Source organism: Strigops habroptila, chromosome 4, assembly GCF_004027225.2.
Source record: "Strigops habroptila isolate Jane chromosome 4, bStrHab1.2.pri, whole genome shotgun sequence".
NCBI lineage: Eukaryota > Metazoa > Chordata > Aves > Psittaciformes > Psittacidae > Strigops > Strigops habroptila.
Genome location: NC_046358.1, coordinates 54,893,097 through 54,917,175, shown reverse-complemented (window position 1 = coordinate 54,917,175; position 24,079 = coordinate 54,893,097). Strand labels below are relative to the sequence as shown.

The 24,079-nt window shown below is 38.2% G+C and overlaps 1 protein-coding gene across 1 annotated transcript; it reads right to left on the bottom strand.

Moving 5' to 3' along the window:
* Window positions 1–576: 576 nt before the first annotated feature.
* Window positions 577–23,289, bottom strand: COPB1 (COPI coat complex subunit beta 1). Its single transcript, XM_030483357.1, has 22 exons — window positions 23,129–23,289; window positions 19,844–19,995; window positions 18,918–19,147; window positions 18,005–18,174; window positions 17,199–17,313; window positions 16,485–16,577; window positions 15,813–15,950; window positions 14,634–14,753; window positions 14,083–14,190; window positions 13,842–13,988; window positions 13,271–13,416; window positions 12,128–12,224; window positions 11,432–11,592; window positions 10,852–10,972; window positions 10,277–10,504; window positions 9,936–10,115; window positions 8,700–8,844; window positions 7,070–7,189; window positions 6,468–6,613; window positions 5,165–5,254; window positions 4,246–4,401; window positions 577–2,808 (listed from the first exon to the last, which is right to left on the bottom strand). The coding sequence occupies exons 2-22, from the start codon at window positions 19,932–19,934 to the stop codon at window positions 2,749–2,751; spliced, it is 2,862 nt and encodes a 953-aa protein (XP_030339217.1). The 5' UTR covers window positions 19,935–19,995; window positions 23,129–23,289; the 3' UTR covers window positions 577–2,748.
* Between the last annotated feature and the right edge of the window lie 790 nt (window positions 23,290–24,079).

The window sequence follows — 24,079 nt, the reverse complement described above, 5'->3', positions numbered from 1 at the left end:
GCTACACTAGCTTTTACTAAGTTTTGCTGCAATAGAAAAGCTGTAAGTGGATCCTAAAGTAGGATAGTTTGTGTAAGATATTCTTCTTTATATCCAGAACAGTTCTCTAGTATCTAGGAAATGTTTTGCACCCCATTAATGTTGATCAAATACTTAAACAGCAATTAGTTCAAAGTTCCCATTCTCCAAACAGCAATTATTAAAGTGAGCAGTAGTGCATCTGTGGTTCTCAGCTCTCCTATTTGCTCACAATCACTAATCCTCATGGAAACCAAGACGATCATACATCAAGTTTCCTCCTATTGCCTTTCCCTGTAAATGGCTGCGGTAGTTGTCACAAGCAGAGATTTTTTTAAAGCAGTGACAGGCCTGCACAGGAGTGGCTGAAGACCAGTGGGCCACCAGTCTCCAACAACACAACTTGAGAATCCTGTCTGTGCACATAAGCAGACACAGAAAAATCTCCGTCAGTCTCTCTGTAGGGCACAAAGCTATTTTACAAAGAGGTGTTCTGAACCAAAGCCAGTCAATTATCTGAGCTACTAAGCAAAAGTTTAGCAAAAACACAACAGGATGTACATAAAAGGATAGAATTTTATCTCTGAAGTACGGACATGAAACACGCATCTTTGTTACTGAGAAAATGCACACCATCACTGAAAATGTCTGTACAAGACCAATTATGCAGAAGAGCTATTGAAAAGCATGACAGGTGGAAAATTAATCCTAAAGTCATGGCAGCATCTGGTGAACAGGTGTTTTCATGCCTTCACATAAAGTTCTGATAGCAAAAGACATCGTAAACAAAGTTAAATTATGCACCCCTCCCAGCTGACTAGAGTCACATGAAACGTGGGTATCTGCACATGCCAAGATGCTTTTTCTGTTCTTCAACAAGGATAGCAGATTGTGACTGAAACAGGGCTTAGATAACAGATACTGGAAGTTATTCCCCTTCGCCACAAACATCCTTTCCTTGGTTGTAGTCAGCAAACCCATCTCATTCACACCAGTCAGTATACATGCAGGTATGACTCAATCTTTGTTAGCAATGCCTTTGTGAAGAGATGAAACCATTCACTGGAATCTTAAGATTTTCTTTTCTCTTGCTTTGGCTTAAAGGGGTTGTAGAATAAAATTCCTCCCACACTTGGCTAATGGCTTAAAATAACTACTGCCAGCAGACTTTTATTCATTTAAAGATTTTATGTACTAAAAATTCAGAACTGTACAGCTGCATCTGTGCAAAGTTTTAGCTGTTGACAGATCTGCCCCATTTTTTTTTTTTACTGTGGACAACATATTGCCTTCTAGCACCTAACCTTAAGAACAGAATTGGAACGATAAGTGAACTTAATGCTTATAAGAACAGACAAAATCCAGCTGGCAAAAAAGTAGTATTGGAAGGAACAGGTAATGAAATATTTACATGAATGTCACTTATTAGCCCAGCTTTTGCATTGTTCTTCTAGGACTGTCCTTTAGCAGATAAAATACAGCAGCCTAGACTCTTCCATCTCAGAATTTACATGTCTTCTCCTGCCTGTGCTTATTCAGAGTGGAAAATAGGTATTTTCATCACTGAGTCCTTAAACGTTTTGGGAATCAGCTACTTAGGATACCAACTCGGTTCTCTTCTGTCCTACTGGAGCAGTAAACAGCTCTTCAACTTCAGCGGCAGGACTTTCTGCCAACTGGAAGAGTATCATTGGCTCTGGAGATTCTTCTGTAGAATTAATTGCTTGCAAAAATGTAACAAATTTAGAATTAATGCTTAACAGATTCAGCTACAAGTATTTTCAATCTAACGGTTATATGTTTTAATCTACTGCTAATTTGCATAACATTTAGTAACCAAATGGTGTTAACTCACTCCCACATCCTGACCTGACCTTCGATCACAATTCTTCCTTTTCCAGAATTCCTCCACCTGGTTCAATTCACTGGAAGACCATAAACAGTACGAATCCTTCCTTCCTGAGCTTACATGTGGCTAATGGCTGCATTCACTGAAAATACTTCTTATGATGCTACAGTTTTAATATTGCCCTTGGCTATCTTTTCTGTATTAACTACAAGACAAGAATACCACCAGCAATGTTACGTTACTCACAACAACATTGTTAGGAAAGCATTTCAGAAACAAGGCTTAAGGTTCTACTACTTGCTGGAAAGAGCTGAATTTTGACAATCTCTTCTGATATTACAAGCTTGTCTGAATGAAGTGATTACATTACTAAACAAACCATACAGAACATACAGCCTTTGATTTAGTTGCCAAATATATATTCTCCGAGGTATACCAGAGTATTTTAAGTGTCATAATCACATGTTCACACAAATTCAGGCCTAGTCATTATTATAAACACTTAAGCTATTACACACTCCCGTGTTCTTAAGAGTAACAAAATATCCCTGGCCAGATACTCAATACTGATCAAATAATACAGATATTAGATAATTTACAGACAAAACACTACTGGCATAATTTGTTTATTGTACTGTAAGCATCAGTATATATTAGAGACAAAAAAACATGACTTCCAGGACAAAGAAAAAAACCTTGAGATTTAAAATTTTGCTCAGTATCAATCATGGAGAACTATAAATTATCTGCTGGAATGCTTTCAGCTCAAAAGCCTGGCTTCTACAGTTACAGAACACTGAAGTATATAAGATGTTCTGGATCCCAAAAGCCACATACCTAAGGTTAAATTGTAAAAGACCCAAAAAGACATAAGGTAAAATTTATAAACTTGTTTTCTTCTGAGACAGATTGATCTTATCACCAAGACTCAGGGCCATTCCCTGTAAGAAAAAGAAAGACGACATTCATGACACAGATAGTTCAAAGCAACTTTATCTTATCTATATTAAAATGGAAGATCTATATACAGAATACCTCCCAACTGAAACTATATTGCCACTGCAGAAATTACAATTGTCAGCCCAGTTACTGGAATTCCGCTGTTGAAAGCCTCAGTGCTGATACTAGCATTCAATGCACTATAGCTATAGAAATAATTTAATCACAGAACTATATTAACATTGCATAGAAACTGAAGAAATGTCAAAAGAAACTGCATTAATAAAACCATGTAATCAAAAGCAGAACGATTTCAAGATGAAACCAAGCTGGCATATGTAATTGAATGCAGTCTTAGGGAAAAATGACAGTGTAAACATATTGGAAACATTAATTTAAACAATTCTAAGATCTTTACAATGACATCACATAAACTAAATGGTTTCTTTGAATGTCAATACTCCCAGGTATGCTGTTTAAAATACTTTTATCGATACTGGGGTTTTTTGTTATACAAATCTTGTACTTTTTTTTAGTTGGAAAGAAGTAGTTCTAAAATCCAAAGCAGACTCACAGATGTACCTACAGAAAATAATCCTACTGACAAACTTTGTGTTTGTTGTTTTCAAAATAACCACTGAAGAGTAATTACATGCATACCATTTCCTTGTGTGAAACTGAAATGTGTAACTTAGTAGGAAATGGATCATGGAACCTTGAGGAGCATTTGCTCTTTATTTAAAAGCAAATAAAATCTAACATCCCACTTGCAGCACTGTAGATAAAATAAGGAAATCTTGGCCCAAAGGCCTATTTTCTGATTATGCTCTGGGAGATGAAAAAAAAAAACAACAAAAACAAATCTATTATATGTGTTTAGGGTATGATTACACCTAATTAGAAAGACATTCTTTCCTCACAAAATTTGTGTCAGATAGTTTCAAAATGAAGGCTAAAGTTCCTATATTCATCTTCCCCAAAAATTTTCCCATTTACCTAGTACCAGAAACTAACGTATATCCTTCCAGTACCTAAAGGGGGCCTACAGGAAATCTGGAGAGGGACTTTTTACAAGGGCATGCAGTGCTATACAAGCGGTAATGGCTTTAAACAAAAAAGGGTTAGATTTAGATTAGGTATTAGGAAGAAGTGCTTTACTGTGAGGGTGGTGAGGCACTGGAACAGGTTGTCCAGAGAAGTTGTGGCTGCCCCACCCCTGGCAGTGTTCAAGGCCAGGCTGGATGGGGCTTGGAGCAACCTGGTTTAGTGGAAGGTGTCCCTGGCCATGGCATGGGGGTTGGAACTAGATGGTCTTTAAGGTCTCTTCCAACCCAAACCATTCTGTGATTCTACTCAGAAATTTACAAGTTTTTAGAGTGCTTAGTACATTTCTTAAAAATTACAATGCAAAACAGTGCTGTAAATATGAGCCATATTACCTGACTCTTTGCACGGATTCGTATGTGACCAGTGACAGGCGCTTCTGGTCCAAGATGAATTGGCTTTTCAATGCTGACATTTGCAAGTGCATCTTCTCCAAATATGGAACGTGCATAAAGGTTGGCCGCCATGAAGCCACAATAACCAGAAAGCGCCTATGGAAAGTACATTCGAACTCTTTAGAAAGGCCAAAATCCTTTAAATGCATTTTAATTCATCCTAGGTTAGCTAGGGAGGTATCAGTATATAATGTTTAAACTTCTTTCTTCACATGCAACATCTTGTGAAATACTAAGAATCATCCAATGGGAAACAGTGGTGGCCTTTCTATGAAATTAATATGGGAAGATATGCAATCTACAGTATTCATCAGGCTAAGGTAGGATGGAATTTTATGGTCTGATTTAACTAAGAGTAAAATGGTAAAGCAGCTAAATAGTACTAATAGCTCTACACCTATTTTGGCTACTTTACATATATTAACTAATAGATGTTATACATATTCTATCTTAACAGCAAATAGCTATTGTATGTATTTTTTGCTTTACAACAAAAAGGCTAACGTGGCAAAAGACAGGTAAATTTTGACAGACGAAGGAACTTGGAGCTACTGAAAAAACCTTTATAAAAACAGATGGTCCCATCAAATCTATACTACAGCTTAGATACTATGAATTAAACCAGGCATTTTCTAACTGGGCAAGAAATAGCTAGTGATTAAGCAACACAGACTTCTGATGACATTAATTTGCTTTTACTCATTTCAGACCACTAATTTAAAAAATCTGAAGTATATGTACTATTTCACATTGCAAGCAAGCATCTCTAATAATATTCCTAACAAATGATAAACAAATTAAACAATAAAGCATACAAACTAAAAAGGTTGTTTAAAAAGTCTACAAGGAAATAGCTCACCTTCTCTGGAGTCAAGCATTTCATATTGGTTGATTTCAGTATGTGTTGTAAGTATTCATTTAGATCAATAATATTTGTATTCACTGTAACCTTTAAGAAGAGAAAAAACAGCAATTACTCAGGCATTTCTGAAACCATCTCTTCCTCAGGGCTCTATAAAGGAGACTATCACTACATTTCTCCTTGAGGAACATCACAGTCAGTAAGCTAGCTGCACTTCCCATTATGTGACGGCATCATATGAAGTCTTCACACCTGCCATCGACTTGTTAAAGACTGAGAATTTCATATTATTACCATGGTTTCTAAGATGTATAAGGTGAATACGATACTCTGATGAACATGTAGTCTCCCTACAGTAAATAGTGGACTTATCCGAGTACAGTTTACACATTGCCAGAACACGAAAAAGCAGTTATCTAGTCCAAAAGCTTGCTTTTAACCAATGATAGAAACTACTTTCATCTTTCTCTTCTAGCAACAAAGCTCTCTGGTCTGGCTTAGCTTCCCCATATTCAATTTTCTGGTCTTGTTTTAATTGCTTTTTAAGACATCTTTTAGGAGTAGTTTACAAATTGCTAAGGCTTTACATACCACGTATTAAAACTTATTGTTCACAAGTTTCCTCTGAGACATTTAAATCTAGTCTTAAGTGAATACACCTAAATACTTGCGGCAAACAAGGCTACAGTTTGCGTAATATATATCCCATTCTGTTTTAATGTTTCTACTCTAGTTGTAAATTATGTTGCTCTGTTGTATGACGCTATCTCCCTTAAGCCCTTTTTTAACAGGTCTGTAACTAACAATTTGACCACCCCCTAATATTAAGCATACCCACTATTTTGTTGATCTTACATAGTATCTGTAACTGTGTGCTACAGCTATCTTGCAAAGTAATGAAACAAAAACCACAATGTAATTCAGAACTGGAGAAGCTCAGCAGTATGAGTAATTCTGCAGTCTCAGCACAAACTTACACATACTGCTACCTCACCTTTGAGCCAAAATACACAGTAATCACCAGGCAATTTGGACACCGTCCATAAAAGAGGTAAGGCTCAATGAACATACCTCTTTAGTAAAAGAAACCCAAAAAACTAGTTATTGCATCATTATGCTTGTGAAACAGATAAGATAGCAATAAGAGAATAAGTTACTTGAGGCTAACATCCAATGTGGATGTTGAAAGAAGTTTGTATCCCAAGAGATAATGCTGATATAATGAGCTGATGTAGAACAAGAAACAGAATTATACCTCATCAACAACAAACCCAAACAACATACAAAACATAAAACTAACTTTATTTTCCCACTCAAATTCAGCCCACATTTGTCTGAATTCCGCATCCGTACAAGAAGCAGGCTGGATGTAATCCATGATGTCAATGTGAATATCACTGAGAACCACACAGTTCCTGTCGCTGGCTGCTCCAGAGACATCATACACTGCAATATAAAACACAAACCACCTCAATGCTTAAAAAAGTGAATTTGCACTTAATAAGAGTGCTCAGCTACCACCTCCCAGTTAAGTATAGTCAACACTTGCTCAATCTCATTGCTGACCTATGTCCTCTACAAGTACTTCACCCAGTTGCTACAGAACTTTGAGTTAACTGTATTGGCCTTTCAGGCAAGGCTGCCTAGCATATTTCCAATTTGGAGACTTGGGTTCAAGTATCATACTGACAATCATTCTAAAGGCAGCATGTTCTACTATGTTTTTAAGTAGAAGCAATATAATTAAAAATTAAAAAAAAAAAAAAAAAAAGGCACAAAAGATTCATTCATTGTAGGCCACTTAATTTCCTCTCCCAGCATGAAGTGTGTTGATTATTTTTTGGTTCAGTTACGAAATGCTATGCATTAATGTTAATTTTGCAAAATGAATTGTTTACTTACCAACATTACCAAAAATTATTCCATTTTCTGTTGAAGCCACTTTGACATTAGCTTTAATGTTTGCAAAATCATGTGGAGCAAGTGTCAGAGGAGATGGTTTTTCCACAAGTTTCAAGTCACCTGTGAAAAGAAAAGAAATTGGGAGATCGGGATCAGGGCACATTAACAGTTAACAGAATTAACAGTTCACAATGAGTTCAGCTTTTGGAATGACATTTTTTTATTTTCTTGCCATTAAGTTCTAATGTCTACAGACTTGCACTAAACACCACCATAAAGGTATTAGTTGATTTGGAATTTTTTTTTTCGGTTGGTTAGTTGTTTGTTACAGTTTGCTACCTGCAAGACAAAAATCATTTACATTAAAAATTTCAGTTAAAATAAAGCACAACTGAAAACAAACCCAACACCCACTCAAAACAAATGCAAATACTGACTTAAATGGGCTTCAGATTGGGGCTAACAATCAGGAAATGGTTAATTCTACCTTGTGTTTTAATCACTGACATCATCATAGTTACTAGTCCTGTAGTCAAGTGTCTCAAAACCAAAGTTCAACGTCCAGTGTTACATGCACTAAGCTATTTATAAACAGGTCAAATATCACCTTAATTTGGAATATAATTGCTCTCAGGAAACAGCAAGAGATTTATTTTCCCTAATCCTTTAGCAAGCAATTGTAAAAGACTCCTTAGTTCTATCAAGCTGTGCAATTTGAGAACACAGCATGAACAGCATCAGCTCTACACACAGGAGTGATGCATCCAGTCAGTTTTTGCAATATATCTGAAGACACCAACTGGGAAATACAGAATTCCACTTTACTGAGCTGATAAATAGAAAAATTCAACCTCTTAAGTAATATATTAATTTTTATTTATCTCCATTACTAGTTTGATCAAATGATTTACAGAAGATTAGGAGGAAGGTTACGCCACTCCAGTCATACTTACATCAACTAAAAGCATTTAACATGTGCTCTCCTAGCATGTTGCAAGCGTATTTCAACTCAACTGCCAAGACAGAGGCCAACTAATACAAACTCCTTACTGTTCTTGAATTATCTGCTCCAGTCCCTTCCCTAAAAGAAGTTAGTGAAGCCTCAATATTGTTCAAGCAAGCCTCTGCTGTAGCTGTTGGTACATGGAACGGTTTCAACTGTGTAAATGAAGTATTTAAGTACTTAAGGCTGAGTGCAAGAATCACCTTAGGGCAGATGGCTTTCTGTTGCCTGACATTTGCTCCATACCAGTTTGGATTTTACCCTCTTGCTCAATGCTAACAACACAATAGAGAATAAGTATATTAAAAAAAGCCCCTGCCCATATTTCAGGAAAAAAGGAAAAGGGGAAGAGGAATGCTGTTTTTCTGGGGGGGTGTGGAGGTGTGTGGAACAAAAAAAACCCACAAAATCTGACTACGGTTTATATCATCAGACAGTATTGGAAAACAAGTCCACTGGCACTGGAAATAAAATTTATTAAAGGCGTTCAAAAACATCCTTTCAAAACGGCCACTAACTGGCATATATTTGTAATTATTTATTTCAGACACTCCTTACAACTGAGTGCAAATGCCCAGCAGCTCACTGCTGCTCAAAGGCTGCTCTGTTTCCAACAGCACTCCTTACCTAGCGTGGCTAGTTCTAGTGTGCAGTTCTGCAGAGTGTCACTGGTCTGGTTGACCACAAGCACATCCAGCACAATGTCATACTGATTGACGTGGACATATGCTTCTGCATAGACAGGATCCGAGAAACCTGTCAGTTGAGTAACCTGTGAGAGAAAAAGAGTTTATGGTACTTTTCTTCTCTTAAACCAGTTCAAAACATGGAATCGCTTCAAACAATGACAAAAAAATAAAGTGCAATTAAATCCATTACTTTTTAATGTGAGCCTCCAAATCAAGCAGGTGTGCACAGAGCTTTTAATTTCACAGAACCAACTTACTAGTAAGGAAAAAGGAAAATAGAAATAAAATTAGAAAAAACACTGAAAACAACCATCACAAGTATTGTCTAGAAAATAGTATTTAAAGTAGTTGTGATATTTAGGAAATCTAAAGTTCATGCATAACCCTTCCAAAATAAATGTATTTCACAAATTTATAGGTAAACACACAGTCACTGTCCATATTATTCATACAAATAAATTTTAACTGCTTCCTTCCTTCACATGTCCTTTTGCATACACACTACAAAGTCTTTCCAGATGACATGTATTCTGAACTGAATACACGTAAGTTCCTAAAACATGGACTGTAATGCCATTTATTCTTAAAAAGATCAGCAGGATAAAGAAACGATGACTTAAAATAAACAGGTAACTTTAAACAGTAAAAAGAATTAATCCAGACTTTGAAAGAATAAAAGTCTGGGGGTTTAACTCTTTCGAGTTAACTTTCAGCCAATGAATCAAAAAATTTCTCTTCTTTGGACCTTCTCTGCAAGCCCTGGTAACCAGCAGCAAAAAAAAAACATATAAAATTGAGACAAGGATGCACTGCACTTGCAGTAGGATACAGCAGTCAAAGAAAGGCAGGTGTTAATCACTTGTGATATCCCTGCTCTCTTCCCTGTGAACTTTACTGGACTCTTCAGCAAACAATCTTAATTTCTTCTCCACATCCCACAAGCTCAGCACTCTCCAAGTCTTCTCTTTATTCTTCCTCTCCCATGGGAAGAAGGTAACAACTTTAAGCTGAAGGGCTTTTCTCTTTTTCCTCATCCTAACCAGGAAATACTTTTCGAGTCAACTAGCATAGCCTGGTTTGTTAGTTCCAGCCTGTGATTCCCAAAGCTGATCCTGTGCATAAGCAGCACAAGTATATAAGAAGTATATAATTAAAACACTGACTTCTACATCACCTTATTAAGTTTGGATGCAAGAGGATCAGCGGCCTCTTTCCTCTGTGTGTTTCCCATTGCTGCAAGAAGGCTAAGCTGAAACTGGTCTTCCTTTGAGCTCATTTCATTTTTAGCAGTAAGCTGCATGAAGGAAATGGGATCATCTGGCTGAACTGTCACATTCCTCTTCTCAGATTCTTTCTGCAGGGAGATATTCAAGAGTTGACTATTAATTCAATTCCTTAACACAGAAACAGAGTCAAATAATGTCAAATGGTGACATTTCTGGGACCAGCTTGGATGTTAACACCCATACAAAAAACATAAAAAGTGTTTCTGGTTACACACTTATAGTAGCTCACCTTCTGAGAAAGTTTCTCCTCTTCTAGCTTGGCTGACAGCATATGAGAGAGGGACTGCCTGCATTCTTTGTTGAAAATATCATTCATGAGAGGAGAACATTCCGACAAAACTTTCAGACACAGGGAAATACGATCCACATCATCATCTGTAATTGGCTTCTTGGGAAGAGAAGACTTTCCCAAATGGAGAATAGTGGCCATCAGCAGCATAGCTTCAGCAATAAAGGACTGAGAAGAAGGACAAAGGGAAGAGAATGGAAGGAGTTTATTGCATTTTATATAGCTTTATAGAAATGTTTATTTCTGACTTATTTACAGAAAGGTGCACATTAATCATTAAATGTACTAACAGATTACTTTTATTTTTTTTTACTACTTGCTATCTAGAAACCAAGCATGATTTGTAGACTGTCTAAATAGAGTGGCTGGAAAGCAGTAGGTCCTGTTTGTGACCCAAATTTTCATCATTTTCCAATCACGTAACTGGCATTTCACTTTGGACTTCACCCATTTTGCATCTGTTTAAAAGAAAAGAGGCAACAACCCGCTCGTTTGCAACTTAAGTGACGACTTACATTTTGTTTCTTCTTTTCCTGAACTAGCGATACATATCGTAAAGCAATCTTAGTTAAAGTTGTAGCAAGAGAAGCTGCAACAAAGAAATCACCATCGAGCAGGAATCCTCGTAATGGAGGTCTGAAAAGACAAACGATAACCATAAAACTAGGTCTGGATGACACTCTTTAGCCTACTTAACATCCATATTTTATAAACAGAACAAGTTTGAAAAGTCTCAGATTTCCGCCCCCCCCCCCCCAAGAAGGAATTTTCCAGATACAGAGATATTCACAATTCACATAGCCATTTACACACAGAATAGCGGTGAAAAGTGTAATGTAGAATAATTTCACTGTAGCTCTGAGATCATAATGACTAGTCAAGACGAAGTAGCCCATTTGCAGTAATTAAGGAAACAGACCAATTGTTCTAGCTACCAATAAAATAAGCTATATCAAGTATTTTATAGTGTAAGGTGATTTTAAGGAAAAAAAAAAAGTTCTAATCTAAAGGCAACATCTTTGTGTTCAATTAAAATTGTGATGGGCTTTAAACATAAACTATAAAGAATCAACTCTGAAATCTTAAATACCATACCTGTCTTCTTCCTTTTTGGCAGGTCGAGAACTACTGAGAGCACTCTGTGTTGCGTAAGTGCCCATCTCCGTCACCAGTTTTTGGGCTGGACCCACAGACACCTCTTCTTCAGGTTTTAGCTCACCAGTTTCTTTCTTGATTTCAGATTCTACAATTGGGATCTAGAAACGAAAAAGAAACAGTTGTTACAATTAATATAAAAATATTTTTGTTCTAGAGAAGGTTTTAATAAAAATTATCTGCATTGTTAAGGTTTTTATACATAAAAGGTCAGTTACAGTTCAATAATCTTGAGAGAATTTGAGGAGAAAGGCAGATGTTGAAATATACACAGAAGGCTCCTACCCATGCAATGAAGTTCCCATTTTGGATCTCAGAACAACCCAGATTTAAAGCACTCTTCCTTTGTCAGTGCGTACAATTGAGTTGTACCTTAAAGCTGCCAAAATTTTCTGAAACAAGGAGTTTCTCATCTCCCAGTATATGCTAGCTACAGGTATGCTACTTAACAAAATTAATAATGAATGCAAAGCCTTAATTAGTTTTTACGTTAGATTTCTTATGCACATGCCTTTACCTATCACAAGCGCTCAAAACCCTGTTGCATCTTGAGTTCTTAAAAATACATTTTTCTTAGAAAACGCACTGAGTAATCCTAAGAAAAAACACTAAGTTAGCCTAACAAAGTAAACACACCTCTCCAAGTGATCTGCGAACTTCTGTCATTACACTTTGTATATCTTCCTTTGTGCTGCAATATTCTCCAAGGATCCACAGAGCTCCTCGATAAATCCTATGACAAGAACAGTAACATAAGTCATGTTTTCATGATATACTCGAACTACCATCAAGGGAAGTGGTTTCTGGTCAGGTGGTAAAGGCCAGTCCTGATAAATTCAAAAGGACATGATTGACAGAAAGCAAGTTTGATCAAAAGCAATCATACTTTCAGCCTTAGTGAACTGAGTAATAACGAACAAGCGTACCAAGTGACATAAATTCTCTGCTACAAATTTATTCCCATCTGCGTTAATGAAATAACTACTGAACACAGAGTCAATCAATGTGTGTGAATCAAGTCAGATCCAAGTTCTCCAGTTAACTTGGAGAGACAAACTATTTTTCCCTTCATACAGGAAAAAATGAAAAACAAGAACATGAATGAAGATCAGGGGAAAAATTAGCAAAGCTTCACATTTTTCCCTCCCCACTTAATGAGATGACAATCGAGACAGGATTCAGAATTTCCTGTGTATTGGAAGAATGGCAGAGTGGTGTCTTGATATAGAGAAGTTCTCATACGACTTAACCTTTACAGATCCATCAGAAAACCAAGTTTTGAGAGTCCTGAAAGGTACCAAACTTGTTTTGCAGATTGCAAAGCCCAGTCTACATTAAATTAGATTTTCTAACAGATGTACAGGAGGTATTTCCAATTGCCTACAAGTGCAATTTCCTGCTGTACTAATCCCTTAGTAACTCTGTTTCAACACATGCATTACTTGAAAGTTGGCCTTCATCAACACTACTGTCTTCTAGCAAGTAGAAATACAAACATCGATCGCATCATAAGATTAAAAAAAAAATATTAAAAAAAAAATAATTTTTGAACTTATTTTTTGCATTCAATGCAATAAACACCCAATATATCTTTCATACAAGCAGGCAAGAAGGAAGCTGTACCTAGAAATCATCTACCCCCAAAATATCTCAGCTTCAGTTATTCTTCTTTGTGCAGGGGTTGCAAGGATTTTGGTACATATTTAATGACAATATACATTCAATGTAAGTGAGCTACAGGGTGCTCCGATGTCTGTTTGATACATATTTTGGACTCACTTGACAGATTTAATAGCATGAAAGACTTCAAGCATCTTCTCAACAATAAGAGGTCTGAGGTTATCAAATCGCTGGATCGCTTCCCGCACAAACTCCAAGACATCAGCAGCTGCTGCTTCACTGTTATCACTAAGGAACTCCATCAGCTAGCACAAAAAGAGTGAACATGAGCACAAACAACAGCACAGCTAAGTTTATACAATAGTATTTTCCTTCTACATTCAGAAAATTAAAACTGTATATCTCCCATTAAACAAAGCTGAAGTCAAACATCCTTAAGTACATTCCAAACAACTTCCAATTACCATAATCCCCAAATTGTTTTTCTAATTATATGAATTATTGCTCTTTTAAGTAAAGGTACTCTTCAGCTCATGTTCTTCAAAAATATTTCAAAATAAAGTCTCAGAAGACAAAACTACAGCATTAAAAGTCCTGTATTTCTTTATGCATTAAAAACAGCATTGCTTTGTGTGAGGCCACTATTAGAAACACCTCAGCTTCAATTATTCCCCAGGTTTTGGGTATAGCTAGATCAATTTAATGACAATATAATTAAACATTTACATACCACTGGAATAACATTTGCAGCCATATCTGGAAATCGAACGCTACAGGAATGCAGTGTACGAACAAGCAGCTGCCTGTACTTGTCTGTATCTTCATGCTCTGTCACATTATTAGTTTTAATCACTTCCTTCTTCAGAACAATCACAAGCTGCAGAAAAGATCAAATAAAATTAAAGACAGCCCCATATATTTCCAAAGACTAAAAATCCAGTATAATGAAACAGAAGCAACACATATTTTACCTCCTCCACATTTCTTGAAGAGACAAGGTCCAGAGCCAGTTGAAGGGTTTTTTTGCGCACCTCTAGATCTGGGGTACTCAACACTCTGAGGATGTCCATAACTAGATCCTGAAACAGTAACAAAATAGTAACTACTTTGATACTTTTAATTACTTCCTTCATACAATTCTAATTTTCAGTCCTCAGTGATTTTCAAAGCCTTTCTGGATACATAATACATTACCTACTGACAAACAAGCAAGATATCCTAGGCATTAGGAACTTCACAGCATTTATTTAACACATTCTACAGTTACACACAAGTCTTACCATGCAACCTACATCATTAAGGCTCACAATCAAGGCAGCATTTGCCATTGTTGTTACAGGCAGGGACAATAAAGGCATCAAGTCATCGACATAAAATTCCATCCAGTATGTTTTTATCAAAAACGTATCAACAGAAGATTTAAACTTCAGAAGTACATTTTTCCATACACCACAACACCCAATTTTCATTTAGGAAAGCAAAGCATTCAACAAGCTTGGAGGAAAAGACACAGCTCACATACCTGTAACACTCGTTCATGTGAGGGATGCTCCTTTAATTCAATCAACCGATCCAAAACAATTAGTTTCACATTATTATCACTTTCTTTAATAATCAAATCTATGTAGCACTGGGCAGCTGCCTAAAATTAAAAGGATCAAAACATTTTTTAAGTTATCAAGAAGAGAAACTAGCAAATTTCCGAGAAATTCAGGAAAAAGACACCTTCTTCTACATCGCTATTAAAGCAACTACTTGAAGAGTTGGCAGAGAAATGAACTTTCGAACAGACTTCAAAACTTTCTGGTCCACTGCAAATATCAATTCCACCACCACACTACAAAAATTACACAGGAAGGCTCACAATGGCATCAGCTTACAATACACAGACTTGGTTTCAATTTCAAAGAAAGTAATAAAGAGAGAAATTTCCTGGCATGCTTTGGGTCATCTCTTAAGTACATAGCAGGCCATGAAAACCAATATAAAATAGTTGCCAGTTTTAGCCTATCTAGACATCGGTTTAATGACAGCTTCTATATAATATTCCTGCTCAATAAAAATGACTATGCTAAAGCGAGAATGTTGGAATTAATAATCTTCCTGGTCTTTTGAAAATACTATTTACAATGCTTTCACTCTAGAAGTAAGGAGGGGAAAAAAAAAAAAAGTCTAATTTTTAGACTTTCATGTTTTATTTTTGAAATTTTCATACAAGTTCAAAATTTCTGCATGGTCTCAAATAATCAGCTGTACCAACATAGATCTAGGAATGCAAGGTCAATCAGCAACCAATACAAATCTTTACTGCTTTGTGCTTCCACCCTGCTCTGGAAAGAGTAACATTTATGAGTAAAGAAAGCCATTCAATCTCAGCAAGTCTTCAGCTTCAGTCTGCCTTGCTAAATATGCCAAGAAGACTGCAGGTTGGTACCACCTCTTGTACAATATTCGAGCTGGAATGCACAGTATTCAAGCTTGTCCCTTACCAAAGTGACACTAGCTGCAGCTCTGCAAAATAGTCTCAGTCTTCTTTTATGACCAATTTTAAGAGATATCTTAACATAGTGTTTCACATGTGAAGTGTTCAAGACCCGTATTACTAAAGCATTCACTCTTTCAAAGTATCAACATATAGCATACAGTATTCATTCCAGTGCACTAAAAGCTACTGAAAGATCTGAAAACATCACTTTCATACCTTGATTGCTGTTGGTGCACTGGAGAGCGTAACAAGAGTACCTGCAGCTTCATACTTCACTGCAGGACTCGATGACTGCAGCAAGTTGTAGATGCAGCGAATAAACCGAGCTCTCTCTGATGGATTCGCATGACAGACCTAGATTGAGAACACCACCACATAGTTAGCACATAAGGAAGAAAGAAAATAGCAACTGTGCAGCTTAACTGCTCCATTATCTTACAACAAGGAGAAAATTAAGCAAAATGTGACAACCTTTTCTGGGGATAGGAAGTTGTAAAAATATAATTACAAAAGCTATTAAAAAGCTATTATTGACAATTCTACGCAATGCTACAAGGTCTTAAAATCTCAGACCAAAAGGAAAGGCATAGCCTCCAGTAGCTTCTATAACAGATGCCCTGCTCATGTCCATGAAGAACAGTCTGATAATACACAGCCAACATGAGAGCAAAGCAGGTGAGGCATATTGCTCTATACTGTGCACACTTGAGCAGTTTATTGTTTGAAAAGACAAAACTTACTTAGCTCTACTAAACAATGACATACTCCTGACATGGACTAAATCTAGCCATAATGCCTCTTCCAGCAATGTCCTATCCCTTTTAAAAAGCAGTCTAACAATCTAACAGGCACATTTATTTTAAACATGCCACAACATTTCCCTTTTACCTTATAAATTAGTTCAACAATAACCAACTGCAGTATGTCACCAAATGTCTGGACTTGGTCGATACAGGTACTCAAATAATCCAGGGCTCGATCCTATACAAATAAAAGACAAATGATTCTAAACTATTCTGAGTTTGCTCACAGAGCTATATTTTTAATCGAAACATGTTTTAAAAATCAAAATACAAACCAACATATATTCACTCCTTCAAGTTGAAATTTAAAGCAATTTACAAAAACACTGTAAACCTGAAAAGCAAATTAATTCATTCTGTCTATAGGTGGCAAAAAGAGAGACGAAACTAACAGTAATTGGGCATACAAGGCAATTGCTTGTATGCAATTAACCCAGAGCAAATAACCCAGAACACTAAACAGGAATTGCCGTTTCTTTCTCATGTGACTACAAAAGCCATAAAACAGTAGGTAATGGAGCACTTCTCAATCTGGTTCAGCTCACTTGGCGAAACTAATTGCAGTTGTCAGCACCAACATATGTGTTCGCCCAATACAGTAATTCTCCTTTAAAATTAAGGCAGCACAGAGACCTACTTTAACTTTTTCAGTCACCAAATATTCCACAAATAGGTTAACAGTACCATAGTTGGCTTTTTATGAATATAAATAGTTTATACTACCAACAAACTATGGGCTGGTTACCTAGCACATTTTGAAGTATTTAAACAAAATGAGTTTGAGGATGAGTATTCCTACCTGATCTGCATGAATTAGCATCATAAATGCATTTCTTTTGCAGCTTGCATCTTTCTCATTCACCAAGAAATCATGAATCAATTCAGGAGCATCTGGTATAAGATGTTCAAAATTTCTTAAAGAAAAAAAAAAAAATCAGAACTAAAAGGATTACTGGCAGGGAGTAGAACCCCAGGCTTAAGGGCATATCCTAAAGACAAGCATTTACAAAAATTCAAGAAGCGTGAAACAGTGATACATAGCTTTTGCGTAGCTATGTGAAACTGTGAACAGACTCAAGGAGCTTTACAAACATTGTTTGTTATCATGACAACTAAGACATCACCCCATCAGTGATTTCCGTTTAATAGTAATACTCAGTCTTACTGCTCAGGTAACAACTGTAATAATGCTTAGTATGTAACTGCAGCACATGAAGAATGTCTCACTTCAAGTAAATTTATATATGCATATTCCTGCAAGGATTCTTCTATATTAATGGTTGTGGATAATGGATCCTATTAATAATGTTTAGATCATTAAGAAAGCCATTTTCCCATACAAATTAACCTGCAATATAAGGACCTTGGTCATACTTGAGAAAGCTACTTTGCTTTTCCAAGTAAGTCCACTGGACAGAGAAGAAAAAGCAAACAAACTGAAAAAAAACCCCAATCAAACAAACAAACAAAAAAAAAACCCCATCAAAACACCAACCACCACACCAGTGACTGATAAATGTTCATGAGATCTCAAAAACTATCCAGGTCACTAAAACTAGACTTGATCTTCTGCACCCACGACTTCACAGAGTTTCTGGCATTTACCTATAAATTGTGTAAATAGCAAGAACTGCATTTCTGCGCACGTAGCTGTGGCGGTGTTCTAGACACGCACGAATGGCGGGCATCAAAGGCTCCAATAGTTCTGCTTCTTTCAGCTTACAAAGGAAACGGAGAGTAGAGCCTCGGATAAATTCATTTGGGTGCTGAAGATCCTAAAATCAACAGGAAACATATTTGAAATGCCAGACTCTTCAGTCAAATGGTTACGCTCAGATGAATGCACTTGCTAGTCTTCCCCACACTCAGCCTGCCCATAGTACAAGTTACCAACATCCACAATGACACCTTTCTGTCTGTCTTCTCATGAAACACCTTCTCAAAACACTGCTGCCCCACAATATGTAAAACCACGCATTTTTGTGTAGTAAAAATTACAAAGACTGTGGGATTTTTCCTGCATTCTATGTATTTTCCCTGATTACTAAGGCTGTGAAAGCTCACCCTGCAGGCATTCCTGCACACTGGATACTAACCTCTAAGGTATATTAGTTCATCTGCTTCTGACCCATTCCAAAAGAAGCTGAAGGACTTTTTCTTTGTGAAGGAGTGATGAACTTATTCCAAAAAGTGTCCTTTTATGACCCACGGCTTGTCCCAAGTTACTATGAAGATGGTAATTAGGTTACCCCTCATCTTTGCGGTTCACTGACTTGGAAATGAAAAGCACTAAATTTTTGTTATAATTTTTGTTTTGTTTTTGTAATAGTAAAAGAACACATGAAAAATCCTTGATAGTAGGTGTGCTGGTTGTCTACAATTATCCACTGAGACATAACGATTAGGAAGGAAATGCTGAGCATAAACCATTTTTATATTTCTTAAATAACACAAAATTATATAGTTTCCATAAAGATCCAGTATAGGAACGTACACAATGAAATAAACAATGTGCTACCTTTCTGTATGCATCACACACAAGGATCATTTCCTGCAAAAGCCTGCCATCTGGAGTGGTCTTTGGCACTATCTCCCAAAAGACAAGCAGCAGTTTTTTGATGGTATGATCTTGGAGAGGCAGTACAAAACGTATGATGGTCATCAGAAGCCCAGGGAGTTTTTCACCATTCAAAATCATAATGATTACTTTCTTTAAGGCCTCCGTCTTCAACTTGACATCTCCTTTTTCTAGAGGAGGAAGAAATGAAATCAGGAAAGCTAACATGTCACAGTTTAACAGGAATACTGATCTTCAGTGTCAAAAAAGACAAACCTGCTCTCAAGGGGGGTTTTCACACCCTCACCTCTATTAAAACGATAAAGAGGAAGCAAGAGATATTTAAAGAATGAGCATGGAGTCCATTCTAAGATCCACATATTGGAATTTTCCAAGTTCAACAAATTTCATGGCTGTTTTGATGCGTAAATTTAAACAGCCTTTTATACCAGATACTACAATGTCCTCTGATGTCATATGTATACTAAATACCAACACTGACACTTCTGCCAGCAAAATACAGCTGTGCATTGAACAAGTGATAAGCCAACTTGTTGCTTATCATTATATCACTTAAATCTGCCTTAGCCCAAATAGGTATTATTTCAAACAGAAAGACAGAAAAAGATTTCAAATGTTTGCACCGACTGAGGGAAAAACAAACAAAACCACAAAACTAAAGCACATAAGATGAATAACACGAAGTTTCTCAAAACACAAACAGAGGAATGTATACATTTCAAAAATCAAACAGAACAAAATAAACATGAAATTGACTTGTCTGAATTTATAAAATTTAAACAATATTCTAGGAAAGGCACAATGAGAGAATGCGAGAATAATTCAGGTAAGGAGGAGTATCCTTCAAATCTTTGTCCATTACTTGCCTAGGTCATTCTTTAAGCTGATTTCAGAAGGTGGCTCTGAATCCATGGGAACGTTGATTAACGTGTAACACACATTCTCTGCAGCAGTCATGGTTCTTGGTTACAGAAGTTTTCTCAATGGAAGAATTATTTTGACACAAATATCAGACAACCTAAAAAAGAAGCAAACAAAGCCATCCCAAAGTTAACAGATTGTATTAACAAACAACACAAAAATGTTTTTGCAACTGACTTAATGACTTGAAGAAACTGCTGGGTTTCTCAAGAAGCCACATTCAAAAGCCTTCTCAATTTTCTGTTACACAAAAATCTTCTTGTTAGTACCAAAAAATGAAGAGCGTAACATTTCCTAAAAGAAAAGGGTAGTGAAAGAAATCTTTCCAATGCTTAGGGCGCAGTCAGAGATAACAGAAGTGTAGCTGATTGCAGCTGAACAGATGCAGCAGTTTTTCCCTCATCTACTCTCCCCTTGATTCTGGCTACATACTCCCACTACCTTCCTTGTAGCCTGTGCCCCTCCAGGAGAGCTGGCAAAGCTGCAAAATCAGCTAAAAAATACAGAAAAAGACACTCTCCCGCTCCCTCCCCCCAAAAAAGGAATACTTTGCTTGTTTAACAAATTGAATCAGTTTATAAAGGAAGCTTTGAAGATGAGCACAAGATCCAACAGAGCAAAAACCAAGGACGGAAGAAAAGTCAACACTGTGGAGAGGGAAGCAGCACTGCCCTTCTACGTGCCAAGGATCACCAGACCAGCTCAACTCTACTGTCCAAACTGCTCCGCTAGACACCTCTGAGCACAGGAAGTATTTTTATGGTGACAAAGTATGAGAGGTTACAGACCTATCAAAGCTGCTATGTGGCTGATGGTTCAGGTAACAGAATCAGCAATTACGCTCAATCCTCATTCTCATGTTTGTTTCTTCCATATATAATAGACATCAAGAATCAAATCAATCTTTTTATTCCATTTATTAAGCAACGTAAAATGCTCAAGTTTGAGTTTGCTCAATTAACGTTACGATACCACACTGCCAAGCACAATAAAGAAAACTGATACTTCTTATTACATGTGCAAATTTGTGTTTTCTACAGAAGATGTGTCAAAAAACTTACAGAAAAGTTACGCTATTGCTGTTAATTTTCTGTGAGTCTTAGAATGAGTTTAACAAATCATTAAAACAAGAAAGATGCCTTTTTACTTTAAATTATGATACTAGACATCAGCCAATTATTCATAGAATCATAGAATCAGTGAGGTTGGAAAAGTCCATTAAGATCATCAAGCCCAACCTTAACCCCGTGACTGCCAAGGTCACCACTAAACCATATCACCAAGGACCTCATCTACACTATATTTGAACACTTCTAGGCACAGTGATTCCACCACTGCCCTGGACAGCCTGTTCCAATGCCTGAGCACCCTCTTGGTGAAGAAATTTCTCCTAATATCCAGTCTAAACCTCCCCTGGCGCAGCTTGAGGCCGTTACCTCTTGTCCTATTGTGTAAAAGCACACATGGTTTATATAATTAATATCACTAACTAACAACAGAGCCAACAGAACTGAACAAAATGATCCCCACAAAGGCTGTGATTTATGTAAAGACAAAAACGCTGAACTCCACAACTCTCCAACTCAAGGCTATGCTTTCACTGCAGATCACTTTTCTGCTAAGTTCAACGGTCCTGAGCAGAGCCATACCTCCCTCCCTGACATCAAGCTTTCACTAACATGCCAGTTTAAGAAGTTATTGTCTGGGGAAAACGGCTTCCGCCCCAAATCACTTCTTTTACCTGTGCAGATGTCTTTTGAGATACAAACACTGTAAACTATCCGCTCCTACCTTATTTTTGAAGCACTAAGAAAAACAAAATCCAACAGACCAACAAACACCCATTCCCAGCCTGGCTAAAAGCACTGCCCCACAAATAGCTCTGGGGAAGGAGAGGGAAGGTGGGACATGGAGTTGCAGCATTTGAATGAATGCTTGAGACACTACACAACCTGGTACTGGGTCCAGGGTCCTTTTCTCATCCAGCGGGCACCTAGAGAACCTCAGGCTGAACACAGAGCAGGCAAGTTGTGCTAACTTGGACTACAGCCTCTTTCTGCACAGGAACACCACACGACTAAAACAGTATCACAACTACCCCAACAAATACCTGCAATACGATTAAAAAAGAAAAACAACCCACAACCTAAACACAACACCTCTTTTATGAATGCTGTATTTTTAAGGATTAGATCCTTCAACCTATTGCTTACTAGTATCTACAGAAAGGACTCCTGCTCATTTTTAGAAAGACGAGAGCTTTTTTGCCTCAGCAGCAGCTTTTTGCATGCTTTTCCCATACTGTTACCCACAGCTCCTGCCCCAAAGCCCTGCAGCTGGCACCTTCATCTCTAGCGATGACTCACACAGAACATAAAGCAGATCACTGCAAAAAGTAGACCAGGTATTTTTACTCATATAAAGATCCCAGCTGCAGAAATCCTCTCCAAAATCACAGCCAAACAGGTCTCTGAAGCATGAGAACGTGGAGGGTGCTTTAGGCTCTGAAAAGCAGCAGTGAAAAACAACTCCCCACAAATGCTGAGCTGGGAGAACCACCACCGAGTCTTCCTCCTTGCAAGGCACCAAGCCCTGAAACCACGGTTTACTCTTACAGAGAATCCCCACAGACACAGAAGTACGTGCTGCTCCTCCACCAACAAAACTTCTGGGTATTTGTGGAAGGAAATTGAAAGTTACACAGTTTGTACAACACGGGAAGACAAAAAGCCTCGCCTGCTCTCCAGCTGCACCCATGGGGAGCCTTATGAATGGGGACACCTTACAAGCCAAGCCCCTGAGAAAGCAGCATTTCACTGATGCACCACCTACGATACATTAACGTTTATTATTTTCTAATAAACAAAATCTCAAGTAAATTTATAGCCGGTTCGGGGAGATTTCTCTCTTAGTTTTCCGGGCGAATACTTTTAGCTCTAAACGCCTAGCGTTTTTAGCTACGAGCTAAACCATTTGACGCTACCGTTTGCCTGCCATTCCCCTGACGGAATTCACGGGCCCACACCACCGCCTCACCGCAGCCCCATGCCCCCCCGCCCGTGGCGCTGGGGGCTCCCCTCAGGGAACCACCAGGAAGACGCCGGCGGGGCCGCGAGGCCTCGGGCCTGCGGGCCGCAACGGGGCGGTGGCACCGCCATGGCCTCCCCACCACCACCACCATCACCATGCACCCCACAAACCCGCTGCTCCCCAGCCGCAGGGCTCCCTACCCGGAGGCGTGGCGGCCCGGCCCAGTCGAGTCGGGCCCGGTGCGGAGCTGTGCCCGCGGCGCTCCCGCTCCGGCGATGGCTGACGTGGAGCCGCTCCTTCCGAGGCCACATCGATAGTACGGCGGCCCCAGCGGGACACGCCTCTAGCCCGCACGACACCGCGAAAGGGGCGGGGCCACCTCTGGAGGTGCCGTGCGGGCGCGTCGGACCGCCACGAGGGCGGGAAGGAGGGTGGGACGTCACGGCCACGTCAGCGGCGCGGCAAGGCGGGTTTTTCCCGCGCGCGGGGAGGGAGGAGGGTGGGAACAGGCACCCACACGGGGATGGATAAATAAATACAGGTAAATGCGGGGAAAATAGCTAAACTAATAGGGTGAAATTAAAAATAATAGTGGGGGAAATGAATAGCAAAATAATAGGGAAACAAATAGCAAAATAATAGGGAAAAATATAAAAGGGGAAAGTAATAATAGGCTCTAATGCTTAAAACTAAATCCACAGCCCGTTTTAAAGCCTGTTCAAAACAGCAATTTATTAATAAATACAAGGTGTTAACGTTAGGCTTTTGGATTTTGTGGTTTTGCTTGTTTGGGGTTTTTTTGTTTTGGTTTGGGTTTTTACACAGTGCATTGAGCACGTGATCAAGCCCCTATGAAAGTCCACCCCAAAAACTGGTTTATCCTTTTCAGTGTGTTCCTAATTAAAATAGGACGATCCAACATGGAAACTGGAAAAAAAACCAACAACAAACAACTGAACTCTTTTTGCTTAAAATACAGCGTCACGCCCATTTTGCAGTTTGGAAGCATCGACTCACTGGGCTTTCCTGCCAGCAATCCCTAAAGAAGCCACTGTTAGTCCCAAATCTGAATCCGAGCAGGCAGTGGGTGCCACTCAGCCGGACCGTACAGAACACACTAAAGGGAGCCGGCTTCTTCCACAGCACCGTGG